At 37.9% G+C, this 24,620-nt stretch overlaps 1 protein-coding gene across 1 annotated transcript in view; it reads right to left on the bottom strand.

The window, feature by feature from the left end:
* Positions 1-17,123: 17,123 nt before the first annotated feature.
* Positions 17,124-24,620, bottom strand: part of PPP1R2 (protein phosphatase 1 regulatory inhibitor subunit 2) — a 29,914-nt gene continuing 22,417 nt past the window's right edge. Inside the window, exons 5-6 of the mRNA XM_004745301.3 lie at positions 23,133-23,300; positions 17,124-19,937 (exon numbers count right to left, since the gene is read on the bottom strand). Of these exons, the coding sequence (XP_004745358.1) occupies positions 19,891-19,937; positions 23,133-23,300 (215 nt within the window). The 3' untranslated portion in view covers positions 17,124-19,890. The remainder of the gene's footprint in view (positions 19,938-23,132; positions 23,301-24,620) is intronic.

Below are 24,620 nucleotides of genomic sequence, written 5' to 3' on the forward strand. Positions count from 1 at the left end.
GAGTGAGTGTGCACAAATGGGGGAGGGGCAAGGGGCAGAGGAGAGGGAGAAGCAGACGCCCTGCTGAGCGGGAAGCCCAAGACAGAACTCAATCCCATGGCCCTGAGATCATGACCTGAGCCAAAGGCAGACGCTTAACTGACAGAGCCCCAATTCTGGATAATATCAAAGTTCTTAAATGTAAAGGGTGTTAAACACACCAAAGGGCTTTACTGCCCATTGTTCTCTTCTTCAAGGGACCAGCCCTCCCTCTTCCCATGATTTTTCTTGATCCATGTAATAATGGTGAGGAGGGAAATAAGATCCAGGTCTGCCCAGAGCCCTCCATCTGCACTCTGCCATCACCGACCCCACCCACTCTCTGCACTGTATACCCATAGTGATCGTTCTAAGAACAAGCAGGACAAGACCCAGACTGGGACAAATCAGAGTCCTCCTTGAGGTTTTTGCCAAACCATAGGAGAAAGATGCTCTCTCTTTGACATCTCAAGCCTCCAGCAGCCAACACTACTTTACCACCAGGTGGACAGAAGGAAGCCAACACAGAAGCATCAAAAAGTGGAATCAGAGCCCTGCTGGGAATTCATTCATGTTTAAAGTCAGATCTACCTCTGCACTTGACAGTTATGTGAACCATAAATTCCTGTTCCGCTTCAGGATTTCATTTGTTACTTGTACTAGGAGATTCTCGATATACATACCTTCCATGAAAGACACTCTGATTTGCTAAAATTTGTAATAGCTTGTGTCTGTATAGCATTCTTTATACAATGCTTCAAGAATCCACTACATTTAAAACTTCAGTACGAATGTTACAGGATGGATAAGGATGAAGGGTAGAAATCAATGTTGTCTTAACTGATAAACCCAGGCACAGACTTTGTCAATATTGTTGGTAACCCTGTTATCAGATCTACAGAGGACCTCATGCTAGTAGAGGCACCTTAGGAATGACCTGTGTCATATCAAGCTTTCATTGTATTTATTACTTTTCAGAGAAAGTGATTTCAGTCTCAGTAAAAGCTAATACGTGTACCATGGTGATGCCATTTTTGCATCTTTGTGTAATAATAAAAAAGGCAACATCTGTTTTCAATAGTGGAATATGATTCCATATCCACAAATTCACCCTATTTTGTATTTTTATAACTTTCCCCTTTCACAATATTTAGAAAAACCTTGGTTTTGCTGTCTGAATGTAAGAAGGAAATTAGATGATATGTAATGGAAGCAAACCAGATTAAGAACAAAGCTATTCTTTTTGGTTTTTTTTTTTTAAGATTTTATTTATTTATTTGACAGACAGAGATCACAAGTAGGCAGAGAGGCAGGCAGAGAGAGGAGGAAGCAGGGTCCTCGCTGAGAGAGCCCAATGCGGGGCTTGATCCCAGGACCCCGGGATCATGACCCAAGCCAAAGGCAGAGGCTTTAACCCACTGAGCCACCCAGGCGCCCGAGAACAAAGCTATTCTGAAACCCAGTTGCCAACCAGCTACTCAGTCACTCACTTTACTTAATTTGCTCTCTTGGAATTGAAGAGCAGCCAAAACCAAATTCTCTTCAAAACTGGTTTAAGATGCGCGTGCATAACAAAATGCTGTGAAACAAGACTTCTGATACCAGTAAATAGCTTGAAAGAGGCAGGTGAAAAATCACTAGGAATTTATAAAAACTTGGCAGAGTTGTCTGTCATTTGGGTCATGCAGGAAACTACCTTGAAAAATAAGCACACTGAAAAAGTCCTGGTGTAAAGCATAGCATATTTTACCACCATTTGAAAAGTAAACATGTTTTTGTTTTTATTTTTAACTTGTCTAAGTCCAAGCACCCAGTGCCTTTAAGAAGCTATTTCTGGTGACGGTACAGTGTTCTGACACCTTTCCTCTAAGTAAAATCGACACAGCTGCTGAAATTAACATTTTTATCTCCATGGACCCACATGTTTCTGAAAAATAGAAAATACCATGTTTTCTGCTAACCAGCATTTAAAAGCAGCTGTTAAGCCAAACCTACTCCAGTCCCCTGAGAGAGGGACTATGTTATCACGAATTCCTATCCCCTATGAATACTGTAAGGCCTTGAACAGAGTGGGTAAACTCAGCTCAAACTAACTAAACTGGATAGATGTGTCTGTGGCAGCCCAAATCCCATCTGTTGGAATCTGCATATAGATAATGCGTTGGCAATCCAGCAAGTTTGTTTGGTGCCTAGAGCTAAAGAGGAAGGAAGAGCAACACAGCTGTAATGTTTTTCTTACATCCAGTAAAGAAACCTAAGGCGCTGGAATCTTTCTTGGTCCCTTCACTGCTATCCAGCTATACATTGCCACTAGGGCTCTCTTGGGTTCCTGGACCCAACTTCCAATGTGTGGAGGTGGAAGGCTTCCACACATCCAATCAATGTACCGGGTATCAGCTCAGTGTCCTACAACTCAACTAAATTCTGGCACTATCTACTCAGAACGTTAGATTCCATTGGTTAAGGGTTTAGTCCTAGAAGACTGCTCTGCACCCCACCATTTCAGACACTAGCCACAATCCTCATGCTGTTACCTGTACTGCTAACCAACAGCTACAGGTTATGGAGTCTCCAGCCTCCTATTGGGTTGGATTAAATTGTTAGCACAGCTCACAGAAGTCTGGGAAATACATTTACCAGTTTGTTGAAAGATAGGATAAAGGATAGGAACAAAGAACCAGAGTAAGGGCTATCGGGACAAGGCATGGGGAAAAGACATGGAAGCTTCCATACCTTCTCCATGTGTGCCACGTGTTCACCAACCCAGAAACTCTCCAAACCCAGTCCTTTCAGGTTTTTATGGAAGTTTCATTGCATAGGCATGATAGACCAAGTCATTAGCCATTGGCCGATTCAACTTCCAGCTCTGGCCTCTGGAGGTGGGTGGGGGTCAGGACTGAAAGTCCCAACCCTCTAATTACATGGTTGGTTCTCCTGGCAACCAGGCTCACTCTTGGGGCTAGGACCTAAAAGTCACCTTCATTAATAACAAGACACCCATTTCACCTTTTTGTCTCTGAAGCATTTTCAGGAACATTGGATGAAGACCAAATATGTCTGAGAAATAATATTTTGGTCATCTGAATGACCACATCTGTATTTATTACAAATCATTTTATTACAGGCTCTATCATTAGAGATTAGAATCACACGGACTGGGGCGCCTGGGTGGCTCACTGGGTTAAGGCCTCTGCCTTCAGCTCAGGTCATGATCCCAGGGTCCTGAGATCGAGCCCCGCATCGGGCTCTCTGCTTAGCGGGGAGCCTGCTTCCCCCTCTCTCTGCCTGCCTCTCTGCCTACTTGTGATATCTTTCTCTCTGTGAAATAAATTAAAAATCTTTTTAAAAATTTTTAAAAATCACACAGACTAATGCTTTACTAGTAAATATGCCTCAAGACTCAAGAATTAGGGCGCCTGGGTGGCTCAGTGGGCTAAGCCGCTGCCTTCGGCTCAGGTCATGATCTCAGGGTCCTGGGATGGAGTCCCGCATCGGGCTCTCTGCTTGGCGGGGAGCCTGCTTCCTCCTCTCTCTCTCTGCCTGCTTCTATGCCTCTATGCCTACTTGTGATCTCTGTCAAATAAATAAATAAAATCTTTAAAAAAAAAAGGACTCAAGAATTAAACATTTGTCATGCACTTTCCTACCTGTTAGAACATAAGTTATTGGTCCAAGAAAAAAGATAGGTACGCAAATAATTTTAACACAGAACAGAACACGATTAGGGAGAAATAAGCATAATGTAATAGGGATTCAAAGGGGGGGGGGAATCATATGGAAAAAAGGCTAATAATCAACCTAAATAACAGAAATGATCAGAATGATAGAAGGTTGACAGAGAAAAGAAAAAGAAGAAAAGAAAGCAAGACTTATGTTAGAGAAAAAAGAGCTGTCAGCCTGCCCCAAAGGCAGGGGAGATACAGAGTAGAGAGAAATATGCCTGGGAAGGTAGATCAGGGTCAGAGCACAAGGTACCTGAGGATACTCAGTTTCAATTCTATTTTGCAGTCTAGAGGGAGCCTGGGGTCTACTGGGAATATTTTAATGTATGATTACATCCATTTTATATTTTTTTTTTTTAAAGATTTTATTTATTTATTTGTCCGAGAGAGAGCGAGCGAGAACGGGCACAGGCAGACACAGTGGAAGGCAGAGTCAGAGGGAGAAGCAGGCTCCCTGCGGGGCAAGGAGCCCGATGTGGGACTCGATCCCAGGACGCTGGGATCATGACCTGAGCCGAAGGCAGCTGCTTAACCAACTGAGCCACCCAGGCATCCCGATTACATCCATTTTAAAAGGAAATTAAATTCCAGGAATTGAATGTAGATTACTGACAGAAGAGGTACTGAAGGCAGGAGACTAACTAACTGGAAGGTGGGTAGTAACAGGTCAGGGTGAGAACAGTTACAGAGAAGCTAGAAAAGGACAGATGAAAGCGGTACTTTGAAGGTAATAGTCACAGTTCAGTAATTTAGAAGATGTAAGGTTGAGGGCAAGAAGGGCATCAAAGATGCCCGTGCATAGCATGGGTAACAGGAAACACTGCTCCACAATTACGGCATTTTTGGGTAGGGAAGTTTTATGAGTTTAGTTTTGTACACATTGAGTTGAAACAAAAGGATTCAAACTTAATTTTTTTTTCAGCTATTTTGAAAAATTTTGCTTTGACTGCTGAGTTCCAAAATTAGCTCTGAGCTGTCCAGCTCCATGCTCAAATGCTTTTTGTGGGGGGGCGTTAGAATATCCCCTTTCTCTAAGACCTGCCACTTTTACTGTCCAAAAATTTCATTAAATAAAAAAAGAGGACATGGTAATTTTAAAATGTTTTTCTCAGTAGTCTTTCCCCTCTCTGCCATCAGTAGATATTTTAATTTTTACTATAATAAAATTCCGGATGCAGTAAATTTTGTTAGTAAGATGGGTGAACAAAGAACCATAAAGTTTGGGGTTCTAACCTTATACCAAAGCCTCTGACTCTAAAACATATCTTTTAGCTGTTGTGCTATCTGTTTAGAAACTAATGGTTTAAAAATAGATGATCTTTTGAAGGCAAATGACATGAAAATAATAGAAAATATTAATATAGCTCTCATAAACCTACACTACAGAAAACAATGGTGTGTTTCAGGCATTGCTTTAAAAGACAGGATGAGACGATGTCACAATGAGATGCTTAATAGAGTATGTGTACATTGTAATGTACACAGATAAAGAGAGAGCTACTTCAAAAAACTTTTAAGTCACAGTTACTAATTAGGTATTTCCATAGGTCTCGTTCACACTGTTATTGCTGGTGATTAATTTGTAAACTTTATCTAGTAGTGTGTACATTCATACCTATATACAAAAGGTGACCCTTCTGTTTCTATCTTCTAAGTCTATACTAATTTGTAAAATATAAACATACAAATCTGTTCTACCTTGTCTACTATCTTCATCTTCCCTTTCACAACTAAATTCTTGGAACAAGCTACCCACATATTAGTCTCTGTGTCCACACCTTTCACTCACTCCTCAGCCCCCTGCAAAGCCCCTTCCACATCCACAAGCCCAGTGAAGTCAGTTCTCACCAAGATCAGCAGGATCTAGGTGATGCTTAATCTAATGAAGACTTTGTGGGGTTAGCCCCCTTGCTTTGGGGACTGAGTAAGTTAATTCTATATTTAGTACTAAGTGTCGAAATGTTAAAAATATGTTTCAAATATATCTTTCATTGGTCTATCCATACCTTCTATAGGTATTCCAGCAAGTGGATCTTCATTATTTATTTATTTTAAGATTCTATTTGAGAGAGCGAGCAAGAGAGAGAGAGAGCACGAGCGAAGGTAGGGGAAGGATAGGGGAGGAGTAGAGGGAAAAGCAGACTCCATGCTGAGTAAGGAGCCTGATGCAGGGTTCCATCTCAGGACCATAAGATCATAACCCAAGCTGAAGGCAGATATTCAACCAACTTAGCCACCCAGGCACTCCCTTGAGGGTCTTTTTCAAAAGCAAAATATGTGAGGGTAGCGACCAGCTTCTGGGTATGGGGCTTTGTGACTCTTTTCCTTGATGCCAAGAGGCATTTCTTTTCTGGCTTATTGTCTTTGTGTCTGGCTATAACTGCCAAAATTTCATGCCAGGGTGAATTACTGTAATGTAATACTTCTTGAACTTTGCCCAGCCCTACCTCTCTCAGTAAGGTCTTTACACTTTTGAAAAAATACCAGTTGCCATGTTCTGTAGTCCAACTAGAACAGGAGTTCAAAAAGTTCTACAAATTTTTTATTATTATTTATTTGACAGAGAGAGATCACAGTAGGCAGAGAGGCAGGCAGAGAGAGGAGGAAGCAGGCTCCCCACTGCACAGAGAGCCCGACACGGGGCTCAATCCCAGGACCCCGGGATCATGACCTGAGCCGAAGGCAGAGGCTTAACCCACTGAGCCACCCAGGCGCCCCAAGTTCTACAAATTTTGAGAACCGCAGTTTAAATACTTTAAGCATTTATCTTTCTCTTTTTCCCAGATTCTGGAAAATTATGTGTTGATGTGATTCTTGTGAAGATTTATTTATTTTTTAATTTTTTAAAAAGATTTTATTTATTTGACAGAGAGAGAGATCACAAATAGGCAGAGAGACAGACAGAGAGAGAGATGAGGAGAAGCAGGCTCCCTGCTGAGCAGAGAGCCCCATGCGGGACTCGATCCCAGGCCCCTGGGACCATGACCTGAGCCGAAGGCAGAGGCTTAACCCACTGAGCCACCCAGGTGCCCCAGATTCTTGTGAAGATTTAAAGTGGAAGAGCTTACTTTACCTTATTCTTTTTTCTGATTAGTTCTAAAAATACAAGCGAGTGTAAATATGATGGCTTCTCAATTATTTTAAACAATGAACATCTAAAAATATATATTTAAAAAAAAAGAAAAGAAAAAGACCAGCTTGTTAGACTTTGGAAAAGTCCCTTCAATGGGCTCTTGAAGACTTCCAGACAACACAATGATCAATGCACATAAAACAAACTGTGGTCAATAAGTAAAGATGATGTCTGGGGTCACTAGTTAGCAACCACAGTGCAGGAGAGTGGTACAAGATTTGAAGAGGTAGGTGGGGACCAGTACACGCAGAGAGGGTGGTAGAGAAATCAACGAAGGGCTTTAAAAGTAGGGCAGCGACGCCTGCTGTTATAGGAAATGCATTGAAAGGGATAGAATGAAAGCAGGGAAATCAGGAAATTGTGACGGGAGTAAAGGCAAATTATGATGGAGCTTGACTAGGATACTGCAGTAAGGATTGGAGAAGGCAAGGGATATAAGATACATCATGGAGTAGTCAAAAGTGTTTACTAAAAGGACTGGTTTTATATACTTGAGAGAATGAACAAAATCAACACTGAGAAATGACAGTGGAAGAATGCTTAGTGTGAGGAATAGTGTAATTAAGAATAGTTTGGAGGACAAATGAAAAGCTCAGTTTTGGACATGCTGTTTGGTGTGGGAGACATCTTATGTAAGCAACAGACTTTCTGAACCCTCTGTTCTACTTCTTACATCTTATGTTTTGATTTTGGTCACAGCATTTGCGTATCTTTTTTTCTAAAACCATCTTTCACTTTTTTATGCACATTGCTCAGTAAATTCCTAGGCATATAGGTAGTGCCTAATAAATGTTTACTAATGTTCTCAAAAATAAACATCTTCAATCAACTCTATATTCATCAACGTGTTCTCATTCAAACCGCAAAATTCTGGGTAACTCTAGTAGGTCTACAGAACAATGCTTGGGCTTAGAGCAACATAGCATACTATTCTGGGTCCAATTCACTTCGCAATCTGGTCCATTTCTCCCCCAGGACTGTTTTAAAGATTCCTAGATTAGATTCTATATTTTATGACTTACCATGAAAAATTCAGAATACTCCCAGTAGGTTAATGGAGAATAATTTGCTTCCCAAAGTTAGCACTGGATCAGGGCACACTTCCTGATAGTCTCAAGCTAGAGTGGGACTCCCATAACTGTGGTCTTGACTCAGACCTTCTTACCCATCCCCCCTTACTCCCAATAAACTGACTTAGGGATTACTAATAGGGTTTAATTGGCAACAAACCATAATTTTTTTTTTAAAGATTTTATTCATTTGACAGACAGAGATCACAAGTAGGCAGAGAGGCAGGCAGAGATAGAGGAGGAAGCAGGCTCCCCACTGAGCAGAGAGCCCGATGCAGGGCTCTATCCCAGGACCCTGGGATCATGACCTGAGCTGAAGGCAGAGGCTTTAACCCACTGAGCCACCCAGGTGCCCCAACAAGCCGTAATCTGCTTCAAGTTCAAATTCTGGAATCCAACATTCTGGAATAGATTTTAAAAAAAATAATAATTTGAAATTTGATTTCTGTGGGATCTAACTTGCTTGATAACAGTTTTGTGGTAGGTGACTAAAGAGATTGTACTTCGGTTTTTAGGAGCACTGCATACAAATCTGGTTAGTAGCAAAGTCTTGGTGATTATTAGCCCAGCCTTCCCTACTAGAAAGGCCTCCTTAGAATGGCTAGAGGGTAAGTGTACTGCTTACTCCTTCCTTTTTCCCCAAAGCAATGGTTTCTGCTCCATTTGCACACATAAATTTAAAATCTCTATAAAGGCAGGGAAATTCTTTTATGTCCATAGCTCCCAATTAGCTTGACATGGTGACCTACAATAAAGTGCTTATTTTTCAGTTAGGTCTCTCTTTTACATAGGAAGATAAAAGGAAATAGAGCTGACCCTCAAACAACAGTTTGAACCGCATGGGCCCACTTACATGCAAATATTTTTTTTGGATAGATCCACCAGAGTACTATAAATGTAGTTTCTCTTTAGATTTTCTTTAAAACATTTTCTCTGCTTACTTTATTGTAAAAATATAGTATATCATGCATATAACATATAAAATATGTGTTAACCAATTGTCTATATTATTGGTAGGCTTCAGGTCAACAGAAAACTGTTACGTTTTGGAGGAGTCGAAAGTTACACGTGGATTTTCAACTGTGTGGGGAGTAGACACCCCTAACCATTGCATTATTCAAGGGTCAGTTATACCATGTCTTTTAAGTAGCTGCTTATGTAAGAGATACTTCAGGTAGCAGGGAGTATAACTAACCAAGAGTATAACTAAACTGTCTTCTTCCTGTGTTTTGTTAGTTCTATTACTGGTAAGACTTTTTCAAGTTGAACCATTTTCTTAGAACAATTCATACTCCAAAGCATACTGCTTATAATTCCTTTCTGCTTAAAAAGTGAGGTCATATGATATTAAGATAAAAAAGATCAGCCTGCACAATCTTCTATTTCTAGTCAAACATGCTGTTATCAACTCAAAAATAATTAAACAGATGAGAACAAAAATTTATAGAAGTCCTCTTCCATTCCAATAATCCTATTGTTAATAGAACTGAAATGCTGAACACTCACTTGGAAGACTTACTGAAAAAAACTTCAGGTTGGGCAGTTGAGATAAAATCATGACTAAAACACTTGCCAAATCCACCCTCACCTACCTACTTTCAGCATTACCTCCCCCAAATAATTCCTCAAATAAAAAACTAGATGAGTCAACCCCCCAACCAGAACCCCCCGAACACTTTGCTGGGGCAGCTAACCAAGGCTTGGGGGTGTAAGCCACAGACCAGATACACTTGCTGTAGGCTCTTTTATTTTCCTAATGTGTAGCAGATGAGCTGATGGGGAGGAGAAGGCATTTTGGAAAATTGCTTAGAGCAGCAAGTCTTTGAGCAATAGTTGTATCAATAGTAAACCACAGCACAAAACAGTTCCTTCCCTTTCACATGTGCTAGGCAGTCTTGGCTGGGACCATCACTCATCTAAAAATGGTTCCTGCCCAGGGAGCACGGGGACCAGCCTCGACCAACAATGCACCCACTGTGGTAGTGAGCCAGTCACAACAGGAGGGCACATGCAGCCCACAAAGGGGAGCTCTTGATTCTGGTCATCAGGTCATCTGGGCTCCACAGGACTCCTACAGGTCAATCCTTCAAAACTAGGAAACATAGCTGATTTACTTTTTTTTTTTAAAGATTTTATTTATTTATTTGACAGATCACAAGTAGGCAGAGAGGCAGGCAGAGAGAGGGAGGAGGAAGGAAGCAGGCTCCCTGCTGAACGGAGAGCCCGATGGAGGTCTCGATCCCAGGATCCTGGGAATATGACCTGAGCCAAAGGCAAAGGCTTTAACCCACTGAGCCACCCAGGTACCCTGCTGATTTACCTAATACATAGAAACAAATGCAGAGAGGTGGGCAAAATTAGAAGACAGAGGAACATGTTCCTAATAAAAGAACAAAACAACACCTCAGAAAAAGAACTAAATACAACAGAGATAAGCAATCTGTCTGATAAGGAATGCATAATGATACTGCACTGAGAAGAACACACATGAACACAAAACTTCAAAAAAGGGATGGAAAATATAAAGAACTAATCAGAGCTGAATAATAAAACAAAAAATACGATAGAGGGTATCAACAGCAGCTTAGAAGCTCCAGAAGAATGGATCAGTGATCTGGAAGACGGTATACTGGCAATCACCCAAGCTGAACAATAAAGAGAAAAAAAGAATTAAAAAAAAAAATGAGGTTAGATCTCTGGGCTAACATCAATCACACCAACATTCCCATTATAGGAATCCTAGAAGAGAAAGGAGCAGAAAACTTATTTGAAAAAACAGTTTGTGAAAGCTCCCCTAACCTGGAGAGGGAAACAGACATCAAGGTCCAGTAAGTGCAGAGAGCCCAAACAAGATGAATCCAAAGAGGTCCATACAAAGACACATACTAATTACAATGTCAAAAACTAAAAATAGAGAATCTTAAAAACCACAAGAGAAAAGCAACTAGTTATGTATAAGGAAAGACCTATAAGACTATCAGCTGACTTGTCCCTGGGAAGTTTGCAGGCCAGTAGGGAGTGGCTTGATATGTACTACAACCAGCAGTACTCCAACTGGCAAGGTTATCAATGGCAACTAATTGAAGGAGAGATAGAGATTCCCCAACAAACACAATTGAAAGAAGCTCATCACTCCTAAATTGCCCTTACAAGAAATGTTGAAGGGACCTGTTTAAGCGGAAAAGAAAAGGTCTGAAAAGAAAAGCTAGAAGAAAATGATGAGAAAAAAATCTCACTGGCTAAAGCAAACATACAGTAAAGGTAAGTGGATCAACCACTTATAAAGCTGGTATAAAGATTAAAAGACAAAAGTAGTAAGACCAACTATATCTACAATAATTAGTTATAGAATACATAAGATAAACTATGGACAATTTGACATAAATTACATAAGACCTGACTGGGGAGGAGTAAAAATGTAGTGCTTTTAGAATGCATTTGAACTTGAGTGACCGCCAACTTAAAATAGACTGCTACATACACAGGGTGTTATATATGAATGTCAAGGTAACCACAAACCAAAAACCTGTAATATATATACAAAAAATAAAAAGGAATCCAAATATAATACTGAAAGAAAGTCACCAAGTCAGAAGGGAAGACAGCAAGAAGAGAGGAACAGAGAATTACAAAAACAACCAAAACACAATCAATAAAATGGCAACAAAAGCACACACCTAAAATACATATATATATATATATATATATATATATATATATATATATTTAATATATATATTCTGAGCAGAGAGCCCGATGTGGGGCTCGATCCCAGGACCCTGAGATCATGACCTGAGCCGAGGGCCGAGGCTTAGCCCACTGAGCCACCTAGGCACCCCCAAAATAGACTTTAAAACAAAGACTGTAACAAGAGACAAAGAAGGGTATTACATGATGATAAAGATATTGATCTAAAAAGATAGAACAATTTTCAGTATCTATGCACCCAAAAAGGAGCACCTAAATGTAGAAAGCAAATATTAACAGACATACAGGGTAAACTGTAATAGCAGGCAACTTTAACACCCCCACTTAATCAGTGGTTAGATCATGCAGACAGAAAATCAATAAGGAGGGATGCCTGGATGGCTCAGTCAGTTAAGTGTCTGCCTTCAGCTCAGGTCATGATCCCAGGTTCCTGAGATTGAGTCCCATGTTGGGGCTCCCTGTCTTTCCCTCTACCCCACTTCCTGCTCATGCTCATTCTAATAAATAAATAAAATCTTTAAAAAAGGACAAAAAAAAATCAATAAGGATATAGTGGTCTTGAATGGCACATTAGACCAGATAGACTTAACAGATAATACACAGAGCATTCCATCCCCAAACAGCTGAATACACATTCAAGTACACATGGAACATTCTCCATGATAGATTGTACTAGGCTACAAAATAAATCTCAATAACTTTAAGATCTAAATCATATCAAGCATCTTTTCTAACCACAACAGTATGAAACTAGAAATCAATTGCAAAAAATGGAAAAAACAAAATACATGGAGGCTAAACAACAGGCTAATAAACAACCAATGGGTCAATGAAGAAATCAAGGAGGAAATAAAAAAAATACCAGAGGCAAGTAAAAATAGAAACATAGCATTCTAAAATCTGTGGGATGTAGCAAAAGCAATTCTACCAGGGAAGTTCATAACTTACAGACCTACCTCAAGAAACAAGAAAAATAAACAATCTAACCTTAACACCTAAAGGAACTAGAAAAAGAACAAAGCCCAAAGTTATTGGAAGGAAGAAAATAATAAAGATCAGGGTGGACATAAGTGAAAGAAAAACTGAAAAAGCAATATAAAAGATCAGTGAAAATAAGAGCCAGTTCTTTGAAACAACAAACAAAACTGATAAAACTTTAGCCAGACTCATCAAGGGGAAAAAAAAAAAAAAAAAAACCCAGCTCAAAGTTAAAAATAAAGAAGTTACAACCAACACCACAGATATACAAAAGATTATAAGAGACTACTACAATTAGATGTCAACAAATTGAACAAAAGAAATGGATAAATTCCTAGAAACATACAATCTTCCAAGAATGAATCAGGAAGAAATAGAAAATCTAAACTGACTGATCGCTAACCATGAAACTAAGTCAGTAACAACAAAAAAACTCCCCACAAACAAAAGTCCTGAACTAGATGGCTTCATAGGTGAATTCTACCAAACATTTCAAAAATAATTACTCAAACTATTTTAGAAAACTCAAGAGGAAGGAATGCTTTCAGATTTGTTCTATGAGACTAACATTGCCCTAATACCAAAACTAGAAAGATACTATAAAAGTGAAATGTCCATGAATACTGATGCAAAAATCTCCAACAAAATATTAGCAAAGAAAATTCAACAATACATTCAAAGATTCATACAGCATGATCGTTTATTTCAGGGATGCAAAGATGGTTTAAGATCTGCAAATCAATGTGATGTAAAACATTATCAAAATGAAGGATGAATATCATGATCATCTCAACAGATGCAGAAAAAGCATTAGACAAAATTCAATATTCATTTACGATAAAAATTCTCAAAAAAGTAGATACAGAGGAAACATACCTCAACATAATAATAGTCATTTATAACAAACCCAAAGTTAAAAACACACTCAACAGTAAAAAGTTGAAAGCTTTTCCTCTAATATGAAGAACAAAACAAGAATGTCCACTCCTACCACTTTTATTCAACATAGTACTAGCAGTGCTAGCCAAAGCAATTAGACAAGTAAAGATATAAAAGCATCCACATTGGTAAGGAAGAAGTAGAACTGCCACAATTTGTAGATGACATGATACTATGTATGGAAAACCCTAAAGATTCCACACAACAAAAATATGAGAATAAATGATTTCAGTAAAGTTTCAAAATACAAAATCTACACAAATATGCTGCATTTAAATACACTATTAACTATCAGAAAGAGGAATTAAGAAACAATTCCATTGACAAATGCATGAAGAAGAATATAATACACAGAAATAAATTTAACCAGGAGGTGGAAGCCCTATACTCTGAAAACTGTAAGATGCTGATAAAAGAAACTGAAGATGACATAAATAAATAGGTACACCACACTCATGAATTGGAATACTACTAAAATGTCCATATTACCCAAAACAATCTATAGATTCAGTGCAATCCCTATCAAAATATCAGTAGCATTTTTCACAGAACTAAAATGAAGAATTCTAAAATTTGTGTGGAACCACAAGACACCCCAAATAGCCAAAGCAATGCTGGGGAAAAACAAAACAAAACAAAACAACAAAGCTAGAGGCTAGAAGAACAATGCAACCAAATCACACTTCCAGATTTCTAATTATATTATAAAGCTTTAATAACCAAAACAGTAGGATACTGACACACTTACAAATAGTGGCACACACAAAAAAGAAAAATCCACACAGTTCAAAAGAACAGAATAGAGAACCCAGAAATAAACCCACACTTACAGAGTTAATCTATGAAAAAGGAGGCAAAAATATACAGTGGGGAATATTCAATGAAACTATATCACTATTTATACCATATTAAAAAAAAAAAACTCAAAATGGACCAGGGAACTAAATGTAAGACTTGAAACTGTAAGACTCCTAAGAAAAAACATAGGCAGTAAACTCCTGGACATTGGTCTTAGCAACAGATATATATATTTTATTTCTCTCCTCACGCAAGGGCAACAACAAAAGCAAAGATAAACAATTTTTTATATAGTGAAAGAAACCATCACCAAAATGTTAAGGTAACCTGTGGAATTAAAGAAGATATTTATAAATCATGTATCTGATAAGGGCTTAATATCCAAAATATACAAAGAACTCATACAAATCAATCAATCCAAAGAAAAAATAAGTAGAGAACCTGAATAAGCATTTATCCAAAGAAGACATACATATGGCCAGTCACAAGAAGGGATCCTCAATATCAGTAATTATCAGGAAAATACAAATCAAAAACACAATAAGAAATCAACTCACACAAGTCAGAATGGCTAGTATCAAAAAGACAAGAACAACTTGTTCCATTGAGCACAGGGTGATATATCGAACTGTTGAATAACTATATTTTACACCTGAAACTAATATAACACTGTATGATAACTAATGGGAATTAAAATAAAAACTTAAAAAAATGAAATGGGGGGAAAAAAAAAAGAGAAGAACAAGCATTGATGAGGATGTAGAAAAATGGAACACTTAGGCACCGTTGGTAGGAAGGTAAACTGGTACTGCCACTATGAATAACTATGGATAGCATGGAGGTTCCTCAAAATGTTAAAAATGTTAACACCAGATGTTTCACTTCTGGGTACTTACCTAAGAAAATAGAAACATGATTCAAAAATATATATGTATTCCTATGTTTACTTCAGCATTACTTACAATAGCCAACATATGGGAAACAACCTATGTGTCCATCAATAGATGAACTGATAAAGATACAGTATATATACACAATGGAGTATTAATCAGCCATAAAAAAAAAAATCGTGCCATCTGAGACAACATGAATGGACCTAGCGGGTATTATGCTAAGTGAAATAAGCCAACGACAAATACTGTGATTTCATATGTAGAATCTGAAAAACAAAACAAATGAACAAACAAAACAACAGACTCATAAATATGGAGACTTGGTGGTTGCCAGCAGGGAGAACAGGTGGATGGGCAAATGAGATAAGGTGGATTAAGAGGTACAAATTTCCAGTTATAAAATAGTAAATCACAGGGATGTAAAGTATAGCAACAGGGAATACAGACAATAATATTGTAATAACAACGTATGGTGACAGACTGTAACTAGACTTATGGCAGTGATCACTTTGTAATGTATACATGGCAAATCACTATGTTGTATAGCTAAAACTAATAGAATACCATATGTCAACTATATTTCAATTTTAAAAACATTAAAGTATATATATATATATATATATATATAAAATACAGCAACCACATCAACCACATCTTTATCTGTCCCAGATATGTAATTTACCATTTCTTCCTAAGTTAGCCAAAAAATTATTTACTTATTTGTTGAGGGAGGGGGAGTATACAAGCAGGGGAAGCGGTGGGCAGAGGGAGTAGGCTTCCTGCTGAACAAGAAGCCCGATGCAGGGGCGCCTGGGTGGCTCAGTGGGTTAAGCTGCTGCCTTCGGCTCAGGTCATGATCTCAGAGTCCTGGGATCGAGTCCCACATCGGGCTCTCTGCTCAGCGGAGAGCCTGCTTCCCTCTCTCTCTCTGCCTGCCTCTCCATGTACTTGTGATTTCTCTCTGTCAAATAAATAAATAAAATCTTTGAAAAAAAAAAAAAAAAAAAAGAAGCCCGATGCAGGACTCAATCCCAAGACCCTGGGATCATGACCTAAGCCAAAGACAGATGATTAACCACTGGGCCACCCAGGCATCCCATAAGTCAGCAAAAAACTGAAGTCTTATTTTAACAAATTATATACCACCTACAGATACTGTGCACTTACAGCTACCAAGCCTTACCTTTTTTTTTTTTAAGGATTTTATTTATTTATTTGAGAGAGAGATCACAAGTAGGCAGAGCAGCAGGCAGAGAGAGGGGGAAACAGGCTCCCCGCTGAGCAGAGAGCCTGATGTGGGGCTCGATCCCAGGACCCTGGGATCCTTCGGACCAAGCAGAAGGCAGAGGCTTTAACCCACTGAGCTACCCAGGCGCCCAACAATTACGGTTTCTTAAAAGATTTTATTTATTTGAGAGAGAGAGAGAACATGAGCAGAGTGAGGGGCAAAGGGAGAACCATGCTCCCCACTCAGCAGGGAGCCTGATGCGGGGCTGAATCCCAGGACTCGGGGATCATGACCTGAGCCAAAGGCAGAGGTTTAACCCACTGGGCCACTCAGGTGCCCCAAGCCCTCCCTTTTCCTTTTTTTTTTTTTTTTTTAAAGATTTTTATTTATTTATTTGACAGAGGGAGAGCAAGAGAAGGAACACAGCAGAGGGAGTAGGAGAGGGAGAAGTGGGCACCCTGCGGAGCAGCGAGCCAGATGTGGAGCTTGATCCCAGAACCCTGGGATCATGACCTGAGCCAAATCAAAGGCAGATGCTTAACCGACTGAGCCACCCAGGTGTCCCACCAAGTTTTCAGTTTAAAACAAGAAATAAAAACTCAAACACATGAAAAATATTCCTACAAGCACACAATGTTTATCAATAATCCAAATAAAGTTTATTTGTAAGGTGCAACTTCTAAGGAATTTTATGTATCTAAAAAAGCATGAATAAAAAACATAGTTAGTTGGTCTGGATTTGAATCCTGTCATTTAGCATTTGTGAGAGACTGAATATTTATGAGAGACTGAATAACTTGGCCAAGAGCTTTTTCCTTCCTACAAAGTATTACTAAGAATATTTGCTTTGTGTGATTGTTCTGAGGATCAGATAATAAAGACTGAGCACAATGATGGGCAAGAACAAGTAATAGTTTTCAAGAAATGGTGGTTCTTGTTACATATAACAAAACAATTAGTTTGCACAATATAGTCCAAGAACCTCTCATGGTATCCAGAACACGTGGTAAACAGAACATGGGCCTAAGACAGGTGGGTAACAATAAAATAAAACCCACAGGAAGAAAACTGTCATACTGCTATAGTTTCTTATAATGTGTTTACTTAACTAAAGGGGAAAAAATTATGAATATTTGGAGAAAATGGCACTTTCCTTCAATATTCAATTTAAAGTTATTAATATTTTAACAATCTTTCATACCATTATGTCTCAGATTTTAAAGAGCATCATTGCTCAATTTCAGACTGAAAAATGAACAAACAAAAAAAGATACTAAAAAAACTAAGAAGTGATGCTAACTAAAAACCCATCATGGCTAGAACTGAACACTGACAACTTTCTCCAAAGGAAGATCTAACTTGAATTATATTCATTTTTTTATACAGTCCAATAACATGTCAGTGAGGAATTCATGACACGAAAATGGTTTTACTCAATTACATAAGACTACCTAAAATTCTACTGAGCATGTCAGTTTTTACATCTTACTCCTCTGATATAATTATGTACTTCCTGAAACCAGAAATGAGTGTTTGCCTTTGAGTTTGTAGAAAACAGCAAAACAAATCAGTTGTTAAAGGTCTTACCTTTTCTTCACTATACAGCAGCTATTTCTACAGAGTACATGCATACTTTCTTAGAGCTCAAAATGAGAACACCAAGAACAGAAGTCCATGTGCATGAACATATGAATACACATATGTATCAACTTAAATTCCCCAAAGTGGATTTAAACCAGGAAGAATACTTCAACATTCTAAATTCAGAAAGCAAAAAGCAGACACAAACACTATTTTGTTTATAAATCAGAGACATAATGAGCTAGTAAGTTTCAGTCAGAATACTATACAGTTTAGAAGTACTCTGACTGGATCCCGTTTTTAAAAAAAAAAAAAGTCATTCAAAATAAAAAGCACATTCTTCTAACAGCAAAGAATTCCCCCACTTTTTATTTATTTTGACATATTGGTATTTTCATAAACTTGCAAGTGGAAGATAAGCTGTTCAATAAAAGCCATTTCATATATACAATATACAGAAATTATTTTAAAAGTCTGTTCATATAATGAATTCTTTTGGTACTGACAAAAAAATTAAGATACAAATAATTGACTAGAAATGAAACTATCACTAAACTAACACAGGAACTGCACTTCATTTCAGGAAAAAAATCCAGATCTTATTGTGTTAGAAGAATAAAGCACATTTGTAGTATACATTATCATATTCCCTTAAAGCAGGGACTATTTAAAGTTTTTAAATTAGAAAGTGTTCAGGATTATTCTATCTGTACATTCAGGAACTATCATATCACCGGTTACACACAATTCTCTCATCATGCAAAAAAAACCTGCTAGCTGTTTTCTAAGGTCTAATCAAGTCAAACAATAAACTAATTATAGCAATTTAATTAGCAAGCTGCAAATCAGAGAGGTGTAGAAATTCCACAGCTGAATTGTATTTTCTGTCTATAGTATGGCTGCTGTTCAACTTTCTCCATACATTAGAATAACTAATAGGCATTGATAGTCAAACATTTCATTGTAGCAGCAAATGATAGAATATGTGAGAGAAAGAAGAGTTCCTAATTCCATGACCATCTTTATTACACTTTATAAAGGTAAAGAGCTGTGTGTGTATATGTGGAAAGAAGAAAGAAACAAAGGCAGGAGGTTAAGACAGGTATATAAAGGGAATGTTGAGACTGTATCAGAATTGTATTTGTTTAAAAAACTAATCTGAAAGTCTGCCCATCGAGTGTACAAAAAACAGAGCAGATGTTACTGCAAGTTTAACCCGGTAATTTATTTGTGAAATAAGCTAGTTTTGATGAGGAAAAAATCAATCCTGTCCTTGTAAACATAAAGAAACTCAAGGGGAATTTTAGAGATAGTAGGCCAGAAAATGCCAAGTTACTCTTATGATCCTTTTCAATTAAACAAACAAATCAAGTTGAAGACACATGTTAAAATACTGTTCAGACTGAATATTACCAGCTTATATAATCTGCTATTTCAACTGGATTATGATTAAAAAAAACCACTTTTTATAAGAGCTATCACATCTAGAAGTGAAGAAAATAAATTAGATCCCCCAAAAGATATTATTTTAACTTCTAAAGCATAAAAAGCTATATAATATACAAATTAACCAGTGTTCTTACAAAAGTAATGTAGTTTTGGACTGATGACATTATGCTATATTTGTGGTACTAGGCACAAGAATATATGTATCAATTAGGCATTTTCAGTCTAATTAGTCTTGAAAGTCATTTAATTCTTGGCAATATATAATAACTGGTACGCATTTTGGTACTTAAGTCATGAATTGTTGAGAACAAGAAGCAGTGTATTATAGGAACAGGGTCTGTATCTGACAATTACAGTGCTGAACAAATCTTTTCTATGAACTCTGTGATTTGTTTTGCAGTTGGTCACTTGTAGTAGATCCTGCAAAAATAAAAGGAAAACAAGTCAATGTAATTTATTGTGTATTGCCAACCTTGGAACTACCTGAGCTAAATTCCCCTTTCACTGCCATGGATAATAAATATAAAAACCTAAAAAACAAATAAGGTATATATGATGTAGGCTGATTAGTCTAACATAAAAGAATTAGTATACCTCCTAAATATTCTAAAGACCAAAACAAGAGTATCTACTTGGTATTGGGACAAAAGGTTTCAGATTAAATATTTCTGTGAATAAATCACAAGTAGCAGATAAGACAACTCAAATATCCAAAGTTATTAAAAGATCTCAAAACAAGAAAATTATTTCCTTAGTATCTAAACACGCTACTTTTCTTTTTACAAAAACAGCAATAAAACAGATGAGTATCAGCAGAGGTTGGGGAGAGGAGGAGAATGACAATGTTCATAAGTAGTGGGCTATTGAGAACCTGGAGATTTTAAAAGCTGTTAATTTTTTTTTTTAAGGGCTCAAAAAGAGTAGAATACAAATAAGGAATTGACTTCCCTAAGTCTGATTACAGAGTTTTTTCTATCCTTGTGGAATTGATGCTAAGTAAGATATACTCCTGTGTAAAAAGTACTCCAAAGAAGAAAAAACAGGCACTGAGCTAACACAAATTTTAATCATTTATTTATTTATTTATAAATATTTTGTTATTTATTTGACAGAGATCACAAGTAGGCAGAGAGAGAGGGGTAGGGGGAAGCAGACTCCCCACTGAGCAGAGAGCCCGATGCGGGGCTGGATGATCCTAGGACCCTGAGATCATGACCTGAGCCGAAGGCAGAGGTTTTAACCCACTGAGCCCCCCAGGCGCCCCTCATTTATTATATTTAAAAGAAAAAAATTTATTTATGTACTAAATGTGTGAAATCTAATACCTTACCAGCAATTACAGACAAATGACAAGAATTATTTTTCAAAAGCCATGACTTAAAGAACTCCATGGCACCTGGGTGGTACAATTAGTTATGTGTTCAACTCTTGGTTTCAGCTCAGGCCATGATCTTAGGGTCATGAGATCAAGTCCTACATTGGGTCCACCCTCAGAGCAGAGTCTGCTTAAGACTCTCTCCCCATCTAACCCTCTTACACTGTTGGTGGGAATGCAAGTTGGTGCAACCACTTTAGAAAACAGTGTGGAGATTCCTTAAGAGATTAAAATTAGAGCTACCCTATGACCTTGCAATTGCTCTACTGGGTATTTACCCCAGAGATACAGAGGTAGTGAGAAGAAGGGCCATCTGTACCCCAATCTTCAAAGCAGCAATGGCCACAATCGACAAACTGTGGAAAGAGCCATGATGAATGGATAAAGAAGATATGGTCTATATATACAATGGAATATTATGCCTCCATGAGAAAGGATGAATACCCAACTTTTTTATCAACATGAATGGGAGTGGAGGAGATTATACTGAGTGAAATAAGTCAAGCAGAGAGAGTCAATTATAATATGGTTTCGCTTACTTGTGGAGCAAAAGGAATAACACGAAGAAAAGGAAAAGTGAACTGGGGGAAATTGGAGGGGGAGACAAACTTTGAGAGACTGTGGACTCTGAGAAACAAACAGGGTTTTGGAGGGGAGGGGGGTAGGGGTTAGGTGAGCTTGGTGGTGGGTACTAAGGAGGGCATGTATTGCATGGAGCACTGGGTGTGGTGCATAAACAATGAATCTTGGAACACTGGGGAAAAAAAAAAAAGACTCTCCTCCTCTGCCTCTCCCCACCCCCTCAGTAAACAAATAAATCTTAAAAAAAAAAAAATCCTTTTAATCTCTGACACAGTGTTACTGATGCAAATTTGCAGCAAATGAAGGACATTCCTTGTGCTCTGCCAGAGTCACCAAGAACTGGTATTAAAAGTCTGAGCAGGAGCGCCAGGGTGGCTCAGTTGTTAAGTGTCTGTCTCTGGCTCAGGTTGTGATTCCAGGGTCCTGGGATCAAGCCCTGCCTCGGGCTCCCTACTCAGTGGGAAGGCTGCTTCTCCTCCCACTCCCCCTGCTTGTGTTCCCTCTCTCCTGGTGTCTCTGTCACTCTGTCAAGTGAATAAAACCTTAAAAAAAAAAGTCTGTGGAGAAACTGATGAAAAGTTATAACCAAAAAAACATTCACTTTGAATACATTAAAATAAATCACCAAGATATAGATAAATATCACCTAAAAATGGATAATAAACTTTAAAAGAGGAAGAGGGAGACATGTAACACTAATTACTTAAAATGAAGTTTGTTCGGTTAAATATAAGCTAAAAAAAACAAAAAACAAAAAACAAAAAACAAAAAAACCATGGTGAATAAAATGGAAGTGAAATGCTATACGAAACAAAAGGCAAAAGCTTAATAGGGAATAAAAAATATTATAATTAGGGTATTAAATGAGACAGTCATTAGGTTCTATCACAGAATCCTTCACACTTCATATATGCACACCAAAACAATAATATATATATATATATATATATATAGTGATTTACTTTCTTAAGACTTAACCATCTGAGGTACAACAAATAAAGTTACATCTCCAGCTTTCAAGTACAAAGCATTAGTTTTCAAGTACAAAGGGAAATGGGCACAAAATCTGCATTAGCAGTACAAAAGATTCATCTTCATTAAATACCAGAATTTAATTTAAAAAATAAACTCTATTAACTATGATGGATTAACAGTTGGCAGGTTGCAAGGGCTGACTGTCCAAGACTTAAAAACAAAAATCAGACAAGCATTTTTGTCAATCCAGTAGTCAAAAGAGTCAACATCGGAAAGATATGACATACTCTACTTGAAAGGATGTTAAGAACAAATCTTCCAAATTAAAAGCGTGCTTCTTTTAGAAAGTTTAAACCTTAATTTAGATTGGTGTGACAGATAGAATATAATCTGAAACATCAAAAACAAAATACAGCTTAATGTGAAGACAAACATCACTGCTTAAGCTAAGTAAACAAAACCCCCGTATACATATAGTCTTAAATCAAAACAACTTTGGGAATAAAAACTTTATTTTGATATTGGCCACAGGGGCTGAGATTTTAGAAAGTTTGGCATAATAAATTTAAGTGAATTTCAAGAAAATTTTCTGAGCTTCTCCAAACATGTAAAGCAAAATAAAATATGTTATTTAGGCACAAAGAACTACAAGAGTCTCCATGAAAATCTCAGAAACATCTAACCTTGATTTAACTCTTCCGTGTTCATGCTTTCTTCAGCTGCAGTCTCTGACATTTCTTCATCTTCCTCATCATCATGTAGGTCTTTTGAAATTAATTGTCTAGCTAATTTAATATTCAGTCCTTCATTGTAGTGAAGCTTCCTTTTCATTTCAAACTGTCGCTTTTTTTCTATAAGATATAAAAAGTAGGCTTAGGAAGTCTTTAACTCAAAGATTAGGAAAATAAAGCCTGCTCTGTTTGGTAAATAAACTATTATTGGGGGTGTCCTGGGGGGCTCAATCAGTTAAGCAGTTAAGCATCTGCTTCAGCTCAGGTCCTGGGATCCAGGGTAGGGCTCTCTGTTCAGTGGGAAGTTTCCCTCAGCCCCTCCCCTCTCCTCGTGTGCACGCTCTCTCAAATAAGTAAAATCTTAAAAAAAAAAAAAAAAAAAACTTCGGGGGATCTGGGTGGCTCAGTGGGTTAAACCTCTGCCTTTGGCTCAGGTCATGATCTGAGGGTCCTGGGATCAAGCCCCGCATCGGGCTCTCTGCTTGGCAGGGAGTCTGCTTCCCCTCTCTCTCTGCCTGCCTCTCTGTCTACTTGTGAACTCTGTCTGCCAAATAAATTTTATAGGATTTTTTTTTTAAGATTTTATTTATTTATTTGACAGACAGAGATCAAAAGTAGGCAGAGAGGCAGGCAGATAGAGATGAGGAAGCAGGCTCCCTGCTGAGCAGAGAGCCCGATGTGGGACTCGATCCCAGGACCCTGAGATCATGACCTGAGCCGAAGGCAGCGGCTTAACCCACTGAGCCACCCAGGCGCCCCAATAAATTTTAAAAATAATAAATAATAATAATAAAAAAACCTTATTGGAACATGATTGTGCTCATTTGGTTCTATAATGCTTATAGCAGAGTCGAGTAGGTGCAATCAAGACAACATGGGCCATAAGACCTAAAATATTTAGTTTAGTTTTTTTTTTTTTTTACATAAAAACCTAAATCTGGCCTTTTACAGAAAATCTGCACACCTCTGCTTTTAGATGGTTCAAATACATCTTACTAGGAAAATAGGACGTAAGAAAAATCTCCAGAAAGAGTTGAAAATGAGCTACATTTGGTTATAAAGTGTAGAAAAGCTTTTTTTTTTTTTAAAACAAGGGAGAAAAACAAGCTACGTACACCATGTGTATGTCATTTAAAAAGTCTGCATGCATGTGTATACATACACACAGAAAATAAGACAACAATTAGCATGCTTAACTTCGAGTCAATGAACTGTAGGGTAACCTTAGTATGTTCAAGTCTTCCAGTTTTATAATTAATTACAAATTCCCTGAAAAATTCTTTTTAGCAGGGTGCCTGGGTGGCTCAGGCACTTGAATATCTCTGCCTTTGGCCCAGATCATGATCCCAGGGTCTTGGGATCGAGTCCCTCATGGGGCTCCCTGCTCAGCCAGGAGCCTGCTTCTCCCCCTACCTCTCCCTGCTACTCGTACTCTTGCTC

The sequence above is a fragment of the Mustela putorius genome, unplaced genomic scaffold, assembly GCF_011764305.1.
Source record: "Mustela putorius furo isolate JIRA1106 unplaced genomic scaffold, ASM1176430v1.1 tig00003834_pilon_pilon_pilon, whole genome shotgun sequence".
Taxonomy (NCBI): Eukaryota; Metazoa; Chordata; class Mammalia; order Carnivora; family Mustelidae; genus Mustela; species Mustela putorius.